Below are 16377 nucleotides of genomic sequence, written 5' to 3'. Positions count from 1 at the left end.
GAATGAACCAAAAAATTCATAAAGCTTTTCCATGGTCTCCTGTAAAAGAAACTAAACCAAAAGTTACAGGTCATAGAATCATATTTATGTCACTATTGAATAAAATCCTCATGGCCATTTTTATTAAAATCACAAGGCATTGAATCCAGCTCTCTTCTTCAGCGGACCCCTTTCTCTCCCTTCGTAAATCCTCTCCTTGAGCTCCCGAATGCCAGTGTCCTACATGATCATGAGGGGTTTTTTTAAGGAGGGTCAGGAGGTTAGAGAAGGAGCAGTGCCTTTCCGGTAGAGATGTCTTCTGGCTCTTTCCATGCCATTCCTCTGGGTGACGTTTCTTTCGTATCATCCTGGCTCATTATGCCAGGATTCTCACTTCAACCCACAGATTCTCTGGTTCGCCCCTATACCCGTCTTCTTCCCATGTAGTGCACTGGAATCAGTCATACAGAGCTGCAGGTGTGTCCAGGGAGCTCTCACTGGCTTTGAGGTGGGCTAGACACAGGATAGCAGACCTGAGTTTCCTCTTTTGCACACTCAGTTGGCAGTGGGGTCTGATGAAGTCCTGAGCAGAGCAGCTTTGGAGAGAAGTGAGGAGGTGTCTTCTTCATCTCCCATAGGGTAGAGGTTCTCCAGAAAAAAATTCTCTCACGAGATTCCACTAGCTAAAAAGTTGTAGCGTTACCATAGAGATTTTCCACCTTTTATTTTTTTGCATCCCAGTTAAGAGCAGAGTTAGAAGAGAATGTCCCCCTGGGGAGCATATTAGAATCTCAGGAAGCTGGAATGCCCTGTAAATGTGAAATTTAGAAACTCCCCAGTCCTAGAGTCTTACATGTTTTCATTCACCTGTACCTTTTGTTCTGCATTAAAAATCCTCCCCAGTACATTTTTCTTTTCAAGTTTTCTTTGGATTTCCTCAAATATCTACAGCATAGTCTTTCAGATTATCTAACTACCCATCAGTCTAATGCTTAGAAATAGTGTGGAAACCATTTCCTAACTGTGTATTCACTCAGCGTCTGATCACTACTCTTATAAACAGCAAGAACACTAGGATCTTGCTTGTACAGAGGCATGCTTGTGTTTTGTCCACCTGTTCTGTGTCAGCTGAATGGTTTATTTTCTTGTGTATATTTTTTATAGATTGACCAAGCGCGACTTGGCCTCCCTTCCAGAGACTACTATGAATGCACTGGAATATATAAAGAGGTAAAAGTAAAGTAAAACAAAAATAAAACTACAGACTCATTTGGTGTAAACTTATAAATAGTGAAAAAGACTAAGACCAAGGATAAACTTAAACCCTCTATGTTCTTCACTCTGGACAGATACTTTAAATCACAAATAATGGTGAGCTCTCTTGATAGAATGAATATTCTCAGCAGAATGAATGAAGGTATTTTAAGAAACAGGGAAACTTGAAATTCCTTATTTATGTCTTGATTTTTAGTACTTGTCATATGACCCATTTTGAAAAGTCAATTTTAAATGCTTTAATTCCACTATTAATTGGATCATTTGAAAAACGAACAGGTTTATCATGGTTGAGGGCGGTACCAATGAGGACCAAGGAATGGTCCAGTATGAGACACGTCACACTCTGTAGCATGCTTCCAGAGCCTTCTGATTTGACTTTCAGAGGACTCTGTAGGTAGGGGCATCCAGTTCAGGCAAACCTTCGCAGCCACCTTTTGACCCAAAATTGATCAGCTAGCCACGGGTCTCCCAGCCTTACCTCCCTCAAGCTGAGGTTTGTGTGCTCCTGCTTATCTGTTGTGAAGGAACAGCAGAAGGCAGCTCAGCAATAGGATGTGTTAGCAGATATTTGGGAAAGGTGTTGGTTCTATAAATGTTTTCTTCATAATTATTTTGTAGCTCAGAAGTAAGCTAAGTTTACCTTCGATGAGCTAATTGGTCACAGTATAGTGGTGTGGCTGAAATTACTCCCTAGTTAAAATTATTAACTAAATATTTTTATACTAAGCATTTATTTTGCATAATTAAGTTCAAAAAACATGGAATAAATTTACTATAAAGTATCTTTTTGAGTGGCTACATGGTATTGAAATGAAGAAAAAGATGTATTATAAAAGGCCACAATCAAATAAATGTGAGATACTTGAGTTTATTATATTCTAGTTACTGTGTGGGTTGCAACTATTGGCTTTACAAGCTCTCCAGCTGCTTCCTATTGCAGAGTTGAGGATGATTGAGGAATTTTGGCTCATTCTACTACATTTTCATCATCTTCAACTGGGATGTTTTCATATTTAAGATTGTGTCCTATAAAGTGTACCACATTTTTCCAATCCTAAAAATATACATTTTTTTTCTGTATTTTAACTTTTCTGATGTCAAAATACCATACATTCGATATGGTAAAGTTTCTTTTTTGTTGCTGTTTTTCCAAAAAGCTGTTGTTAAGGTGATTGCATTGTTGTGCATTTTATATTCAGTACTATCTCATAATGCAGAATTTAGTGCTATCTCATAATGCAGAACCAGTCACAAATTGGCAGTCATAGGCTTGCGTCTGATACAGAGGCCCTTTTAACCTTCAGGTTTTTGTTTGTATTTTAATTTGAATTAGTTTCCAATATTTTAAAAAGTTTGAAGATTTCACTTGAGAATCCAGATTTCTTGATAAACTAGTAGAATTGGAAACCTTAGGCCTGCATTGCCATGTGGCAGCAGTTGAACAGAGCTTTGTTGTGTTTGCCCCCTTTAGGTAAGCCATTTGTTCTCTAGATTTTGCAGTCGTCATCCATATGATTCATTGATTTATGTTGACTTCCCGGTCCCCAAGGCGTTTAAGTTTGTGAATTAATTGGGTCCTGGCTACGCTGCAGTAACAAAGAGACCCGAAAATACTGTAGCTCAAATGAGAGAGAAGTTTACTTCTATTTCCTGTTATAGTCCAAGAGTAGGCAGGCAATCTGGGTGAGGTAGCAAGCTCTGCTCTGTGGGAATGGCTGGGACCACAGCTTTCTTTGACCTAGTCATTCTAACATCAACCTCCTCTGGTGTTTTTTATTAGACTAACTGGTCAAAGTTGGTTCACCAGTGCTTTGTTCTCATCTCAGGCCACAGGCGGGGGTGGGGGAAGGGAGAGGGAAATTGGTAAACAAATGATATTTTTTTTTTATATAAGTGATAAAGAAGTTGTATACATTCTATTGGTTAGGACATTGTTATGTGGCCACAAATAAATATGAAGGAAACTAGGAAATGTAGTCTTAAGCTGAGTGGCCATATACATGCCTCATTAAAGTTGGGTCGATGAGGAAGGAAGTTCTATTACTAAAAAGAAGAAAGGGAGTTTGGGTACCAGTGACATTTAGCAATCTCTGCCACAGTTTGCACCTCCTGGACTGGGAAATACTACATTTGTAGTCAAGTAACATAATGATGATCTGATCTAGAGTCAGTAACATATTATGTTTATAGAGTTTATGGGTGAGAAATCTGAGGCTAAGAGGTTTGCCTTAGAACACTAGCAAAATAGTAGCAGAACAACAGGTAGAACTTTTATAGCTACACCTTCATGTATACATACCTTAGGAAAGTGCATCATAATTTATTGTACTTGTGTATACAACAACAAAATAATTATTTGAACAGAGCACTTCAGGGCTAAAAGAAACATGAGAAAACCACTGGTCTAGCAGGTGAGAGCCTGAGGGGGTCAGGCAGGAGTTGGAAAGTAGAAGCTAGAATATAATGCTGTGGGGCATGGCAGGGGAGAAGGATGCCAGAGTCATGAAGAAATTTAAACCTCTTCGAAAAACTGGGGGTTCCTAAAAAATGAAGACATTTCAGGGATAACGATAGAGGACTTAGAACATGGCCAAGATGGTCAGAAACTGGAAAGAGATGACCCGGGGGCTATGTGTCTGAGTAACAGAAAACACAGACCAGGAAACTCCTCTGAGCTGTGCCTGCCCAGGTGAGAACACAGCTGAGGTCACAGTCCTGCAGATGAGCAGGTACGAGCTGGAACGGAGCTAAACCTAGAGAGGACTTTGTCTGCCCACTTACCCGAAACACAAGCCGAGACACAGATATTCATTGAGTTGCTACTATGTGACAGATAGTTTCCTATGCAGTAGGGTTACCAAGGAAACAAGGCAGAAAGTGTCTTTTTTTCACATGGAACGCATATTATAATGGGAGGAGATAGACAATAAAGAAACAAGTAAATTATTTCAGGAAATAATATAAATAGAGAGAGCAGTGTTATAAAGGAACTAAAACAGGGTCTATGATATAAAGTGAATGACTGGGGTGGGTGGATAATTTAGATGTAATTATATTTCCTTTTTAAAAAGATCACTCTGACTACTGCTTAGTTGACTTGTTAAAATAGATCTTGCAAGGGAAACTGCTGACCTCATTTTGTCCTTTCTGGGTACCAGATGACTAATAGTGAGGAGGGTTCACACAGTCCAGGTATCTGTATTTAACAAAACATAAAGGAGCTTTTTAACTTGGGACTTAGTAACTATGATAAGAGAATTTTTTTGAGATTGACTGAACCAAGTTTGTAAAAAGAACTACATGCAGCTTCCTAAACATGCAACAAACCTGAGAAGTTACACAATAAATGCTCATATGAATCTGCAGGGTCTCCTCCATATAACCTGGTGAATGCTCCAGACAGTCTCCATGCTGGTCCACAGTGGATCCTCTTGTGTCCAGTGTTTCCTCTGCTCAGGTCTCTCGGTGCTGGCAGCTGCCTGCTCCCTGACATACTGTTTAAAGTGGGAAAAAATTCCAAGCATTTTTGACAGGAAACATATCTTCCTTTCTTAATGTCTTCTGCGCGTTCCTCCAGAAAACTTTCTGTGTAACACTATTGAATATCCCCCAGCATCAGTGGCTAGGAATAGTATAGTTCCATGATTTCTCAGTCACTTCATGCTTCATATTATGTCAGTTTTCTTCCCCAAAAAAGGGGAAGGCAGAAAATTGTTAAGAACTAGGTGTCCCAGAATAGAATCTTTGGAAGTGAAGCTCTTGATCAACAGGTTGTTGGCACACTAAGGTACACAAATATTAGCCATCCTGACTGCCAAGCTATCAGTTCTTCCCTAAGTCTTGCTGTCACTCGTTAACAAAGATACTAAAGTTTGGAGGACGATAGTCAAATGAAATTGCTCTCTTCCTCTTCGGAGGAAGAATATCAGCTTTTGTTCAAATGGGAGGAGCCCAACTTCTGGACAGAACTAATATATAGGTACCATTGCTTGGTCTTGCAAAATGAAGATAGTTCTAATGAGAGTAATAGTTCATAGTGTTGGGTATTGGTACATATCTTCTCATTGATATTGTGAACTTTAAAAACTCACAAAACTACTGTTATGGTTTTTACCCAGCCATTTAAACCCAATTATCATCTTTGAACCTGCTATTATAAGCACTGGGATTTACAATGTTTTATTTTTAAAGGGAGAGCTACATAGATATTTTGGTGGATTGTTTTCTCACATAAATTATTCACTGTATCAAGGATTCAACTAGTCTGCTTTTGATTCAAAAAAGGTAACTCTGGCCCTTGTCCTAATAACTAATGATCTCTTAGTGACAGAAAAGAAAAATTAAATTTCAATTTTAAAAACATTCTGGCCAAACTATTTAAATGTTAAAATATGTGTTGATTACCTTTTCCCCCAAAACATGACAATTACCATAAGGTGGCATTTTACATATCTAGAAGTACCTCAAGGAAGAGAAGTAAAACCTCGAAGTAGAATCATGTCTTGTAGAAAGGATTGAACAGCATCAGTAAGCCTGGGTTCTGACAGCTACAATATAAATGCGGATACTGGAAAAGGTAATCAGGATGCTCAGACACATGTTTTAACCTGTCATGTTAGCATAGTTGCCAGGTAATGGAGCTCATTAAAGGAAGTAGTGTGTTCCATGTGGCTGTATTAAACATTTAAGCATCCCAGAAGTGCTTCCAGTTTTCTGGGAAACTTGACCAGCTCAGCAAACTAGAAGTGTCATTCATTCTTGTCTCATGCCAAGTTCCATAGGCTTTAGATTTATCTATAAAGATGAAAATACTGGAGTGAAACCAGTTTAATGAATCAACAAAGTGCGAGAGAGCATTCTTGTTACTGTTTTCTCACCTGACTAACAAAAAAAGCATCTTGCGATGTTAAAAAAAAAAATCTTAATAAGTTAATATTGGAAAATTCAAATTACCATTTCCTTCATAGTCAGTAGTAATTCCTTGTTGAATGCAGATGAATTTATGTGATTTGAAATACAGTTAATTCAAAAACATTACATGCTTATTTTTTACAACTGTTAGTCTCATAAGGTATGAACTCAGACATGTTTGTTTACTTCAAAGTGAAACAAGATTTCTGATTACCTTTGAAAGGAAAAGAATGGAGTTGACAAGAATACATCTAAAAGCATTCCATTATCCTGTTACCTTAGTGATTAGATTTTTAATACAGACTCCCGCTAAAAAGTAGTTTGTTCTGTTGAGTAGCAGATTCATAGATAGAGATGCTAGCCAGACAGCCCCAGCATCGCTGGGTATCCATGAAAGAGAGAGCCTTCTCCCCAGGCAACTGTTTACTTAGCATTTAGTAAAGGTCATGGAATGCCAATATCTAAACCCTACTTAAAGCTGTCCTCTTGACTTTCAAATTGATAATAACGCTGTACATTTTGCTTAGATTCTTGCTAGGTAAAATACTTCCATCTCCTTATTAGTTTTATGTTTGATCCTCTTAATGAGTCACCATAAATTCAGATGTGTCTTTGCACTTGCAGTGAATGTAAATGGCCCCCTATCACTGGTAATTGATTAGCAGGGATGTCACACTCTTGAAATTGTGAAAGTGTTAAGCACTGTATAGCCTTCCTTTGTATTTATTTTTTCACTATTATTATTTTTATTGCATTGTGTGTTCACTACTTATAGTTAGATTTCTTTCTGTCACCATATATTTGACCCCTTTTACCCCATCTATCCTCTGGTAACCACTAGTCTATTGTTCATGTCCATGAGTCTTTGTTTGCCTTCCTTTGTATTTACCCTGTGAACAAGTCTTAGAAGCACAGAAGTGCCCATCTATCCCAAATTTGTTTGGCATGACTTTCCTAATTATGATTGTTTATTGTTAAGCTGGTGTTGTGAGCTTAAGTTTTGAGTGAATTTTAATGAGGTGGGATCATAATTTATTTTAACTGTTGATAGATAATAATGGCTAAATGGCAATGGGTTGAGATTTATGAAATTAGCATTCAATCTCCTGGAGTTGATGCCACTCTGAACTTGAATAAGGCATTTGTATATTCTGTAAAAGGTCTATAATGTAACTAGTTTATAGCATACCTTCAGAAAGTTAAAATGTATGTGAAGATAAAATGAAAACAATTTGAATTTGGGTTCTTAGAAAAAGCTGATATCCAAATATGGTATCTTAGAGAGAAATTTTATATTAATAGGACCCAACTGTGGAATTAACTGACACTTACCTGTTTGTATTAGAGGAGCTCATGAGAACACAGACTCATTTAAAAAAAAAAAACAACTGCATGACCAGAAGAGACAGATATGAAGATATTCTGATAAATTTCTATGAGTTTGTGGCCATTGCTTTATGAATAGGCGAAAAAATATATGTATGAGCAGGAGAACCTAAGAAAAAGAAATTTGGTAAAGGAATATATTAGTATTTAAGAAAAAATATTAGGTTATTGCTGATCACGTGTTTTGCAACTGCATTCTTAAGTCAACTTAAAGTAACTTGATTAAAAACTGAAAATTACAAAATCTCCGTAACCAGTTATGAATTACTTAGTACTAAAAACTGAAAATTGCGAAATCTCCATAACCGCAGTTATAAATTACCCAGTACTTTTAAAGCTGTACTTTATTGTTTTGTTCTTATTCAAAGACATGTTGACCTTTTAAAATTCTGTGCAGGTCATTTCTTTTAGGATTTAGAAAAGGGTTTTTATTTTACTGTTTTATCTGTTACCAAAAATTAATATTGAATTGAAAATAAATTTTTAACTTAAAGTACTGTGAAGAGTATTTAGAAGGTTCACAGTAATTTATTGTTATTTGTTTCTTACAGGCTTGTACAGCATATGTGAATTTCATGATTTCTGTGGCCAAATTGATTCGTCAGGAAAGAGGACTGCCTATAGATGAAAACCAGATTTCTTTGGAAATGAATAAAGTTATGGAATTGGAAAAAGAAATTGCCAATGTAAAACACATTACCTATGATACACTGAATAATGTTAACCACTTTTTTTCTTTCTTCTCTCTATCATATTTTAAGGGTAAAAGGTACAACTCCTTAACCAAGAGATAAAAATGCATAGCTCAGTAATGGATCATTGACTTTACGAGGACCTTTGAAACTGTAGAATTTTATGGTAAACTGGGTTTCTAACATCCAGAAGACATACTAAGTTTGACAAATATTAAACTAGATATACTTAATTACCTATTATAAGTGGATTACATCAAAATTCCATTTACAGTCAACTGTCGTTGAGATGTCCTTGAGACTCAGGGCACATTTGATTGCTAACTGTTCAGTAAAGCTGTTTTAGTCTTGATACTTACAGTTTTACTTTTTTAAAAGTTTATAGTGATCACAAAGATTGTCTCTATCCCTTTGCTTAGAAATATTAGCCCCTGAACATGGCCACATGACTATGCAATGTCACTTAGCTCAGACTGTCAGGCTGCTCAGCTCAGGAGAGATCCTACAAGAAGAGTTTATCAACAAAGCCCAAGGAGTATATTCATGAATTTCCAATGGTTGCAGATGAGCCCTTGGATTCTGAGTTGGCACTTTCTTGTCTTACTTACTGGGTCTACAGTCTCAAGCCAGTGAACTCTGTTTGAAGCAGCATCCAGGTTATTCACTGAAGCTCTGGTCAGTTTCAGTCTAGAAGCCACAGAGATCTCTCTGACATTGCATACAACAACCTGCACTCCTAAATCCCCATCTGCTTGCCACTGTCATCGGAATCTTTGAAAATCTGAAGATCTTAGGGGGCAGTTTTAGCTTTCCTGGAGCTACATGAGAACAAAAATCTCCAACCACAGCAAGACTTTGCTTGGAGCTGCAGCTGGATGAATGGCAGTTTGATGGGTTACATGTGGTTCTGTGTTGAAAATAGTTATTAGAGGAGAACATTTTATTGCTCAGGTTTTTACTACTAGCACCTTCCCAGACTATATTCTCCTTTGATCTGCTTCAGCTATGTGGGTAGTTGTATCTTACCTTAGAATTATTTGTGTCTATATTTTCTCCTTTCTCTTAGACCCTGAGACTGCTGTGGTACCTTAGTCATCTGTGAATCACCTATGTATCTCTAACAGTGTCCAGCTTATTATTGCATGCAGGAGATGTTCAATAAGTAATCTTTTAAATAAATGAATAAATAAGTGACCTAACGGGGAAATTGGAGCCATTGTCACTGAGAAATAATTCCCATTTTAAACTTTTACCTTCTGTCTCTTCTCACTTAAAATTGCTTTTGCTCGTTTCAACCACTAGCTGGGGGTTGCTATTGCAGTTGTCTTTTTTGATGCTATTGAATATAGAGCACTAAACTGGTTAGGCAGTCACAAAATTAGAAGGTGGCTAACACTCTCCTCAGATAACACACAATTTACCTGTGCTATGTACTAAAAATTTTCTCTGTCTTACTTGCTTTAAATTCTTGCAGAACCCATTGTGGGTTTATTTTTTTCTCTGTCTGGATTTTAACTGAGACACCAAATAGTAGTGGTGGGGGTGGGAGACAAAGTATTTGAATGATAAATTGGAAATGTCTATATTCAAAAAAGTTATTATGACACAGATGAGCTGGCCATTAGCCATAGAAAGAAGCAGCCTGCAAATATCACTAATGTGGTTTGGCAGTTCTCAAATATAAAAAGATTTTTTTTTTTAATTTTGTACTTTACACCGCAGACAAATCTTGTTAATTAGTACTGAACATACTTAAAGTCTCTTCAATATCACTTTTCTTTTTGATATGACAAAATAAATTACAAAATAAGCACAGAGTAGAACTTAAATAAAATTATATTGTACCTATCCTATATTTTTTCCTTAAATATAGTTATATTTTTCTAAAGAATTCTCGGTTCTAAAATTATGATCAAAAATTAAATCCACAGGCTACCGATAAACCTGAAGATCGAAATGATCCAGTGCTTCTTTATAAGAAAATGACATTAGCTGAAGTCCAAAGAAACTTTTCACTAGAGATCAATGGGAAGGTAAGCAGCAAGCTTTATTTATTCTCTTACTGAGCCATTTCTAAAAATTACTACATTGAGATGCAGTTTTTTAAAATTTAATGATTTATTTATTGAAATAAATTGAACATCAAATGAACTTAGATGACATCAACCATTTGACTTCATGACAAGACCTGGAAAAAATATTTGAAATTATTATACTTATATTTAGTTGGAAGGAACCTCAAAGGTAAAAGTCTTTTCAAGGGAGCTATTCAATATTTGTGGGAACCATCATAGAAAAGGAATTTTGGAAAACATTAAAACTGAAAATTCTTTTGAAAGACTATTTTATAGCCATCGGACTTGAACAATCAAGTAATAAAATTCTTTAAAATTCTAAAGGATAATTTGTTCGTAGAACTTGCTGTGTTCTCATCGAGGCTTTCTATGGAGGTGTTCAGAGCAGTGATGGAGAAATAGAACACAGGAAATAAGAAAAACCTGTCTCATCAATTTCATGTATAAACAGCTATTGACATCTTTTTGCTTAGCTGTAATTCATTAGCTAGTATATAATTATCTCTTTGGGGGGCTGTTCACGTATACTTGTGTAATAGTTGATGCACACAATTCGGAAATAAAACAACATCCATGGGAAAATCTACAAACTACCACATTCAGTGATGGATTCTCTTTGGCGCTAATAAGCAAGAACTTTTAAAAAGCATAACCTATTGAGTTAAGAATTTCTCATAGCATTTTTAATATAATAAGTGCTTAATAAATGTTTGCAAGAATTGTCCAGACCACCAAGAAAATCAAGAAACTTACATATCACTTCATACTTAGTAAGTGATATATATGTAATCATAGAGCCTAAAATATTGATAATCTTAAACATTCTCAAACACTGAAGTGTGGCATTTCAGAAAGATCTTTATGACTATTCACTGGCGGTTGAATAGCCACAATTCCCATTTAAAATATAACAGACAGGATTCCATCTTTTGGCAACTCCAAACCTAGCTCTGACTATAAAAACTTCATGGCTATAGACCCATTACTTATAGTTTGAAATGTGTTTTGTTTGGCTTCATTGAACCATCTGTGGTGTATCTATAACATAACTGTACCTCTGCTTTAACTATAGTATGGTTTCATTTACAGCAGAATATCTACTGAGATGTATTGCTGTATTTGAATTAATTGTTCATTAATATTGACTTTTAAAAGATAAACACTTTATGCTCACTTAAATTTTTGCATAAATCAAGGAAATTTTATTTTTAAAGCTAAACGTTTCTTTTTTAAATATTGGTTAGACCAAGAAAATAACATTGAGCCTTATTTCTAGCTGTATATTCTCTATGCTTATAGGTTTTGCTTTTGTTCTGAAGTGGTTGGTTTAATTCTTCTATCAAAATAATCATACTGCAAAACTAATTTTTATTTAAAACTAGTTGAAACAATTGAGGGAAAATCTCAAACAATTATCAAACTGATGATTGTAATAATTATATTGTGATGCAACTGACACCCTAAGCATGTCTGACCCCATATCCATAATTAAGTGTTGGAATCGGGAAGAGAAATCCATAATTACTGAATGTTTTGTGCCTGCTCTTTTCCAGCCATTCATCTGGTCACATTTCACAAATGAAATTATGTCAACTGTGAATATTAATATTACAAATGAGGAAGATGTGGTTGTTTATGCTCCAGAATATTTAACCAAAATTAAGCTCATTCTTACAAAATATTCTGCCAGGTAGGTATGTCAGAGTGCCCATGTCCTCAGAGTTTACATTTAATATCAGTCTTTAGAAGCTTTGCAGCCTCATCTTTTCTGTTGCTGGGTGGTGGGTTTTTTTATACAGAGATCTTCAAAATTTAATGTCCTGGCGGTTCATAATGGATCTTGTAAGCAGCCTCAGCAGAACCTACAAGGAGTCCAGAAATGCTTTCCGCAAGGTGAAGAAACAATCTCTCTTTTCTTAAGACTTAAAGCATAAAGAGATACATGGTTATGAAGGTGCCATGTACACTGCTTAAATGTGGTGAACTTTGCTAAAAGACAAAATGTCAAATGTTGATTATTTTGCCCATGCTATAGGCTATGATGCCTAGAAAAAGCCAGTTTTCATGGGCTTTGCCATCCTATGATTGTCTACTGTGGCATCATGATTGAAATACCCTGGAAGTATATGCATTTGGTTGTGTGAGCAGCTCATAAAAGATACTGGCTTGGTTTTTTGCTGTTAAAAATAATTGAAGGGCTATCTCAATTAACTTGATTTTTCAGATGCTCATAGCACACTAGACATACACACAGATGGACTACACTGATGTGGACAGCCACTGAGAACACAGCTACCTGGAGACAAGCTTAATGCCTTTTATTAGGCTGTACCTACATTTAAACACTCATCATCTAATTCTGTTGTGAGGGGAAAGAGCAAGAGGGATTGAGAAAGGATGAATTCTGGCAAATATATTTGGTGTCATGGAAAGGAAATAACTCAGATTGATTGAATTTCTTTTTACCCTTTAAAAGAAAATGTAGACACATTTTTTAAATTAAAGAATGTAAAAATGGTGTTTTGCTAAATTTCCCTTACCTAAGTTAGTCCCCTTGTTAGTACTTAAATTTATATACATATAGTTCTTCTAGGTACTGGAAGTTCAGCTAAAACATTAAAAAAACCAGGAATATGTTTTCTCGTATGCCAGATTTCTCCCCTGTTACGTTTGAACATTTCTTCACATTTAGGTTAATGCAGTGGTAACAGTGTTATTTTTTTGTTTGTTCTGGGGTTTTGTTGTTGTTTTCTAAAGCTGTCTAAAAGGTTCTTAACTTGTAACAGCTAGAAGTTCTACTGGGACAGGTAGTGAAAATATACCTTGCTTTCAGATCATATATAAAGAAACAATTGGATTGGATTACATTTTATCATAGGCAAGGACAACGTGCCTTGTGAGGAGAAGCAATGGATATTGCAAAAACTTAGGAGACGTAAAGAATAGAGTCCTGTGAAATTTGTGCTCTTACCATGCTGCAGCTCTCTTCTGATCTCACGCCATTTCCTTTTTCTCTCCCATAGGCCCTTTATGGCACAACATCAGAAACTGCGACTTGGAGACGTTGTGCAAACTATGTCAATGGGAACATGGAAAATGCCGTGGGAAGGCTTTATGTAGAAGCAGCATTTGCTGGAGAGAGTAAACATGTGGTAATGTTTTCAGCACAGTACACTATCAGTTATTCGTATTGATGGACAATTACAATAGTCTATAATTTGGCTAAAATTTTATTAATTGACAGAGAATCTTTAAATGACAGTTTGCCATTATTTCCCAGTAAACTTCATCTTCCCTCCCCCAAAGGTCTGCTTATGTTTCTGATCCTAATATTGTTTAGTTTAAAACCAACTGTCCATTTTCCAGAAGCAGTAGATTCAGAGTACCTAGTCACATGTTCTTTTGACATAGTCATTTATAAATTCTCCTATTCGCAGAATTGACTAAGAATTAGTGTTTTCTTAAAAACCTAGAAAGTAAACCCGGGTTTATTTCTGTAAGAAATGTATTCTATTTTTCATTGTTACTGAAATGAAAACAATGGAATTTAAAGATATGGTGAAATAATCTATTAAAATGCTACTTATTGTTTAAACAAACTACAAAAGGTAATGACAGCTAATATTTTATGTTAGTTTTTCTTTTATGATAATGGAAACTATTACGATCTAAGCATGATTTTTAAAAGTATATATTAAGACTCATTTAACCATTAGTATTGATAGTAGCAATATTGGTTTAAAAATATAATTACCCACATATATTCATTTGTCAAGGTCACAGTTCGTGTATAAATTTATGTTTATTAACATATTTTGAGTCACATAAAGATAGCTTATAGCTCTATTTGTTTAAAATGTGTTTTACAAAAAAAATATTAATTAATGGCCCAAATTTGTCTTCTATTGGTTTGAGGTTGAGGATTTGATCACACAGATCCGGGAAGTCTTTATTCAGACTTTAGATGACCTCACGTGGATGGATTCTGAAACAAAAAAGAGAGCTGAAGAAAAGGTAAAAAGCAAGACAGGGCTACCTATCAAAGAAAAATTTCATAAGGAAATAGTAACTTTTAAGAAAGTTTGGAAAAAATATAATCAAGAATTACATAAAATAAAAGCTCTTTCAAGATGTTATGTTTCCAGGAACATTTTTCAATTTTTTTTAATATAATTTTCATCTTCTATTATCTCTTTGCAATCAGCTCCTACTTGTCATGTTCAGTTCAAAACTCTGAAAAAGCTTCAACTTTTCTTTTTTTATGGAAGATTTCAGAAAACGAGGAAAATCTGATGTGAACAGGAAAGAATGAAAAGATACTATCAGCAGTTCATATTTTTCCTCCTTTTATGAAAGATACCTGAAAGGGCTCTACCAATGTCTAAAAATTTGCCCTCAATTAACGCAAATTTCTAGCTAAATATTTTTAAACATGCCCATTTAGCTTTTTATATATCATCTAGAGAGAAAAAAATACTGCATTTCTATTCAAGCAAATATTAGGGAGTGTGTTATTTGAGTATTATAAGGTGCTATAATTAGAGGGATATTGAAGGAGCCTTCTTGTAATTATTCCTATCTGCACCCATTGTACACCTTCTATTGAGACTTTTAATATCTCACATAAGAATAAAGGTGAGATTTCTAAGGAAATGTTATGTTTAAGTTTACTATGCTCATTTGTCTTGATAACTATATAAAACTAGAAGGAACAACATGTCCAGTGAAAACTGTACGTGCTTTACGAGCAATATTCACATGCAACCCGATTATTCCTCTATAGTTAGGGTTGCAGAGAGAACAGAGTATTCTTTGAACTGATAAAGAAGGAGTTCAAAACCTATTATCATGAGAGAATCAAGCTGTAGTTTGGATCTGTTTCAGGATTAAACCACATGGAGGAACTATCTTTTTCAGCTCTCACAGAGCTCTGGGTAGGTTAGGTCTAGAATTTAGGCCCCCCAGTATAGCTACCTTTTCATCATTCTGTTTAAATCTTCAGAAATTCTGGCTGGATTTGCTCCTTTTACGGCTAGCTATTCAAGACATGGGTCTGTTTGATATAGCCAATTGGAGTGTTCTAGATCATCATTTCCCAAGGTGGTGTCACAGAACACTGGACCTGCCAAGTTGTTCCACAAAAGAGAGTCCCATGGCAAAAAGAATTTAGGAAACACTTCCTGTAAGAAGGCTTCCCTGATCCCACACTAATCTAGGTTACATGCTCCTGGGGCGTGATTTTATGGCACTATACATCACACTTGAGAGTTAATTCTCATTTCTTTGCCAATCATTGATCTTTATGGTAAGCAATCTGGTGGCAGAAATTTGCCTGGCATTGTATCCTCAGCCCCTTACACAGTACCTGGCTCATCGTAGACTCTTGAGCATATATTGAATGAATAAATGGACAAATTAATTCCTCCTCTTGGACGCTTATAATTTTGACTCTTAGAAGTCCTGCAATAAAGAAACCTACTTAATATTTTTGTCACAGTATTTACCCAAAGTATTTGACAATAAATTCTTTCTATGTAATAACTTTTATTTTCGTAATTTGTGTCCTTTATAACACTTTTTGGGGAAATGTTCTTTAGAAAATAAAGTGCCATTGAAAGGGGGGCTGCTGATTTGTAATGAGCCAATGGTGTGGAAACCTACAAGAAAATGGGCTCAAACTAACTGACTTCATGATACATATCCTATCCTAACCACTGGGAAATCCTAGGCTTATGAAACATATTTATAACAAAACCACATCCATTTGATGACAAATCAAATAACTCAGAGACTCAGGCTTAATTCCCCATGAAAATTTAAATTTAAAGAGCAATGTGATATGGTAGAATCAAAAGTCAAATACCTTTGAGAAAAATGAAAAAGCAAAAAAATAGAAATAGCAAATAGTAAACAAGTGGTAATCATGAAATAAAAATAAGTAAACTTAAAAATAGACATAAAAATTAGAAATGGCAGTAAGCAGGTCGTACATATGAGCTGATATAACAAGGAAAACTCTTGTTTTCCACTCATTTAATTAATGTCATTCATTTAAC

At 35.5% G+C, this 16377-nt stretch overlaps 1 protein-coding gene across 2 annotated transcripts in view; it reads left to right on the top strand.

Moving 5' to 3' along the window:
* The window catches only part of MME (membrane metalloendopeptidase), an 84299-nt gene that overhangs the window by 33345 nt on the left and 34577 nt on the right, over positions 1–16377 (top strand). For both annotated transcript variants that reach the window (XM_039857437.1, XM_039857438.1), the window contains exons 8-14: positions 1144–1209; positions 8106–8240; positions 10178–10279; positions 11875–12011; positions 12121–12214; positions 13345–13473; positions 14237–14335. In XM_039857437.1, coding sequence (XP_039713371.1) covers positions 1144–1209; positions 8106–8240; positions 10178–10279; positions 11875–12011; positions 12121–12214; positions 13345–13473; positions 14237–14335 — 762 coding nt within the window. The remainder of the gene's footprint in view (positions 1–1143; positions 1210–8105; positions 8241–10177; positions 10280–11874; positions 12012–12120; positions 12215–13344; positions 13474–14236; positions 14336–16377) is intronic.

This window comes from Pteropus medius, unplaced genomic scaffold (assembly GCF_902729225.1).
Source record: "Pteropus medius unplaced genomic scaffold, Ma_sr-lr_union100, whole genome shotgun sequence".
NCBI classification, from domain to species: domain Eukaryota; kingdom Metazoa; phylum Chordata; class Mammalia; order Chiroptera; family Pteropodidae; genus Pteropus; species Pteropus medius.
The sequence above is the reverse complement of the archived record's forward strand: the minus strand, read 5'-3'. Positions and strand labels throughout refer to the sequence as shown.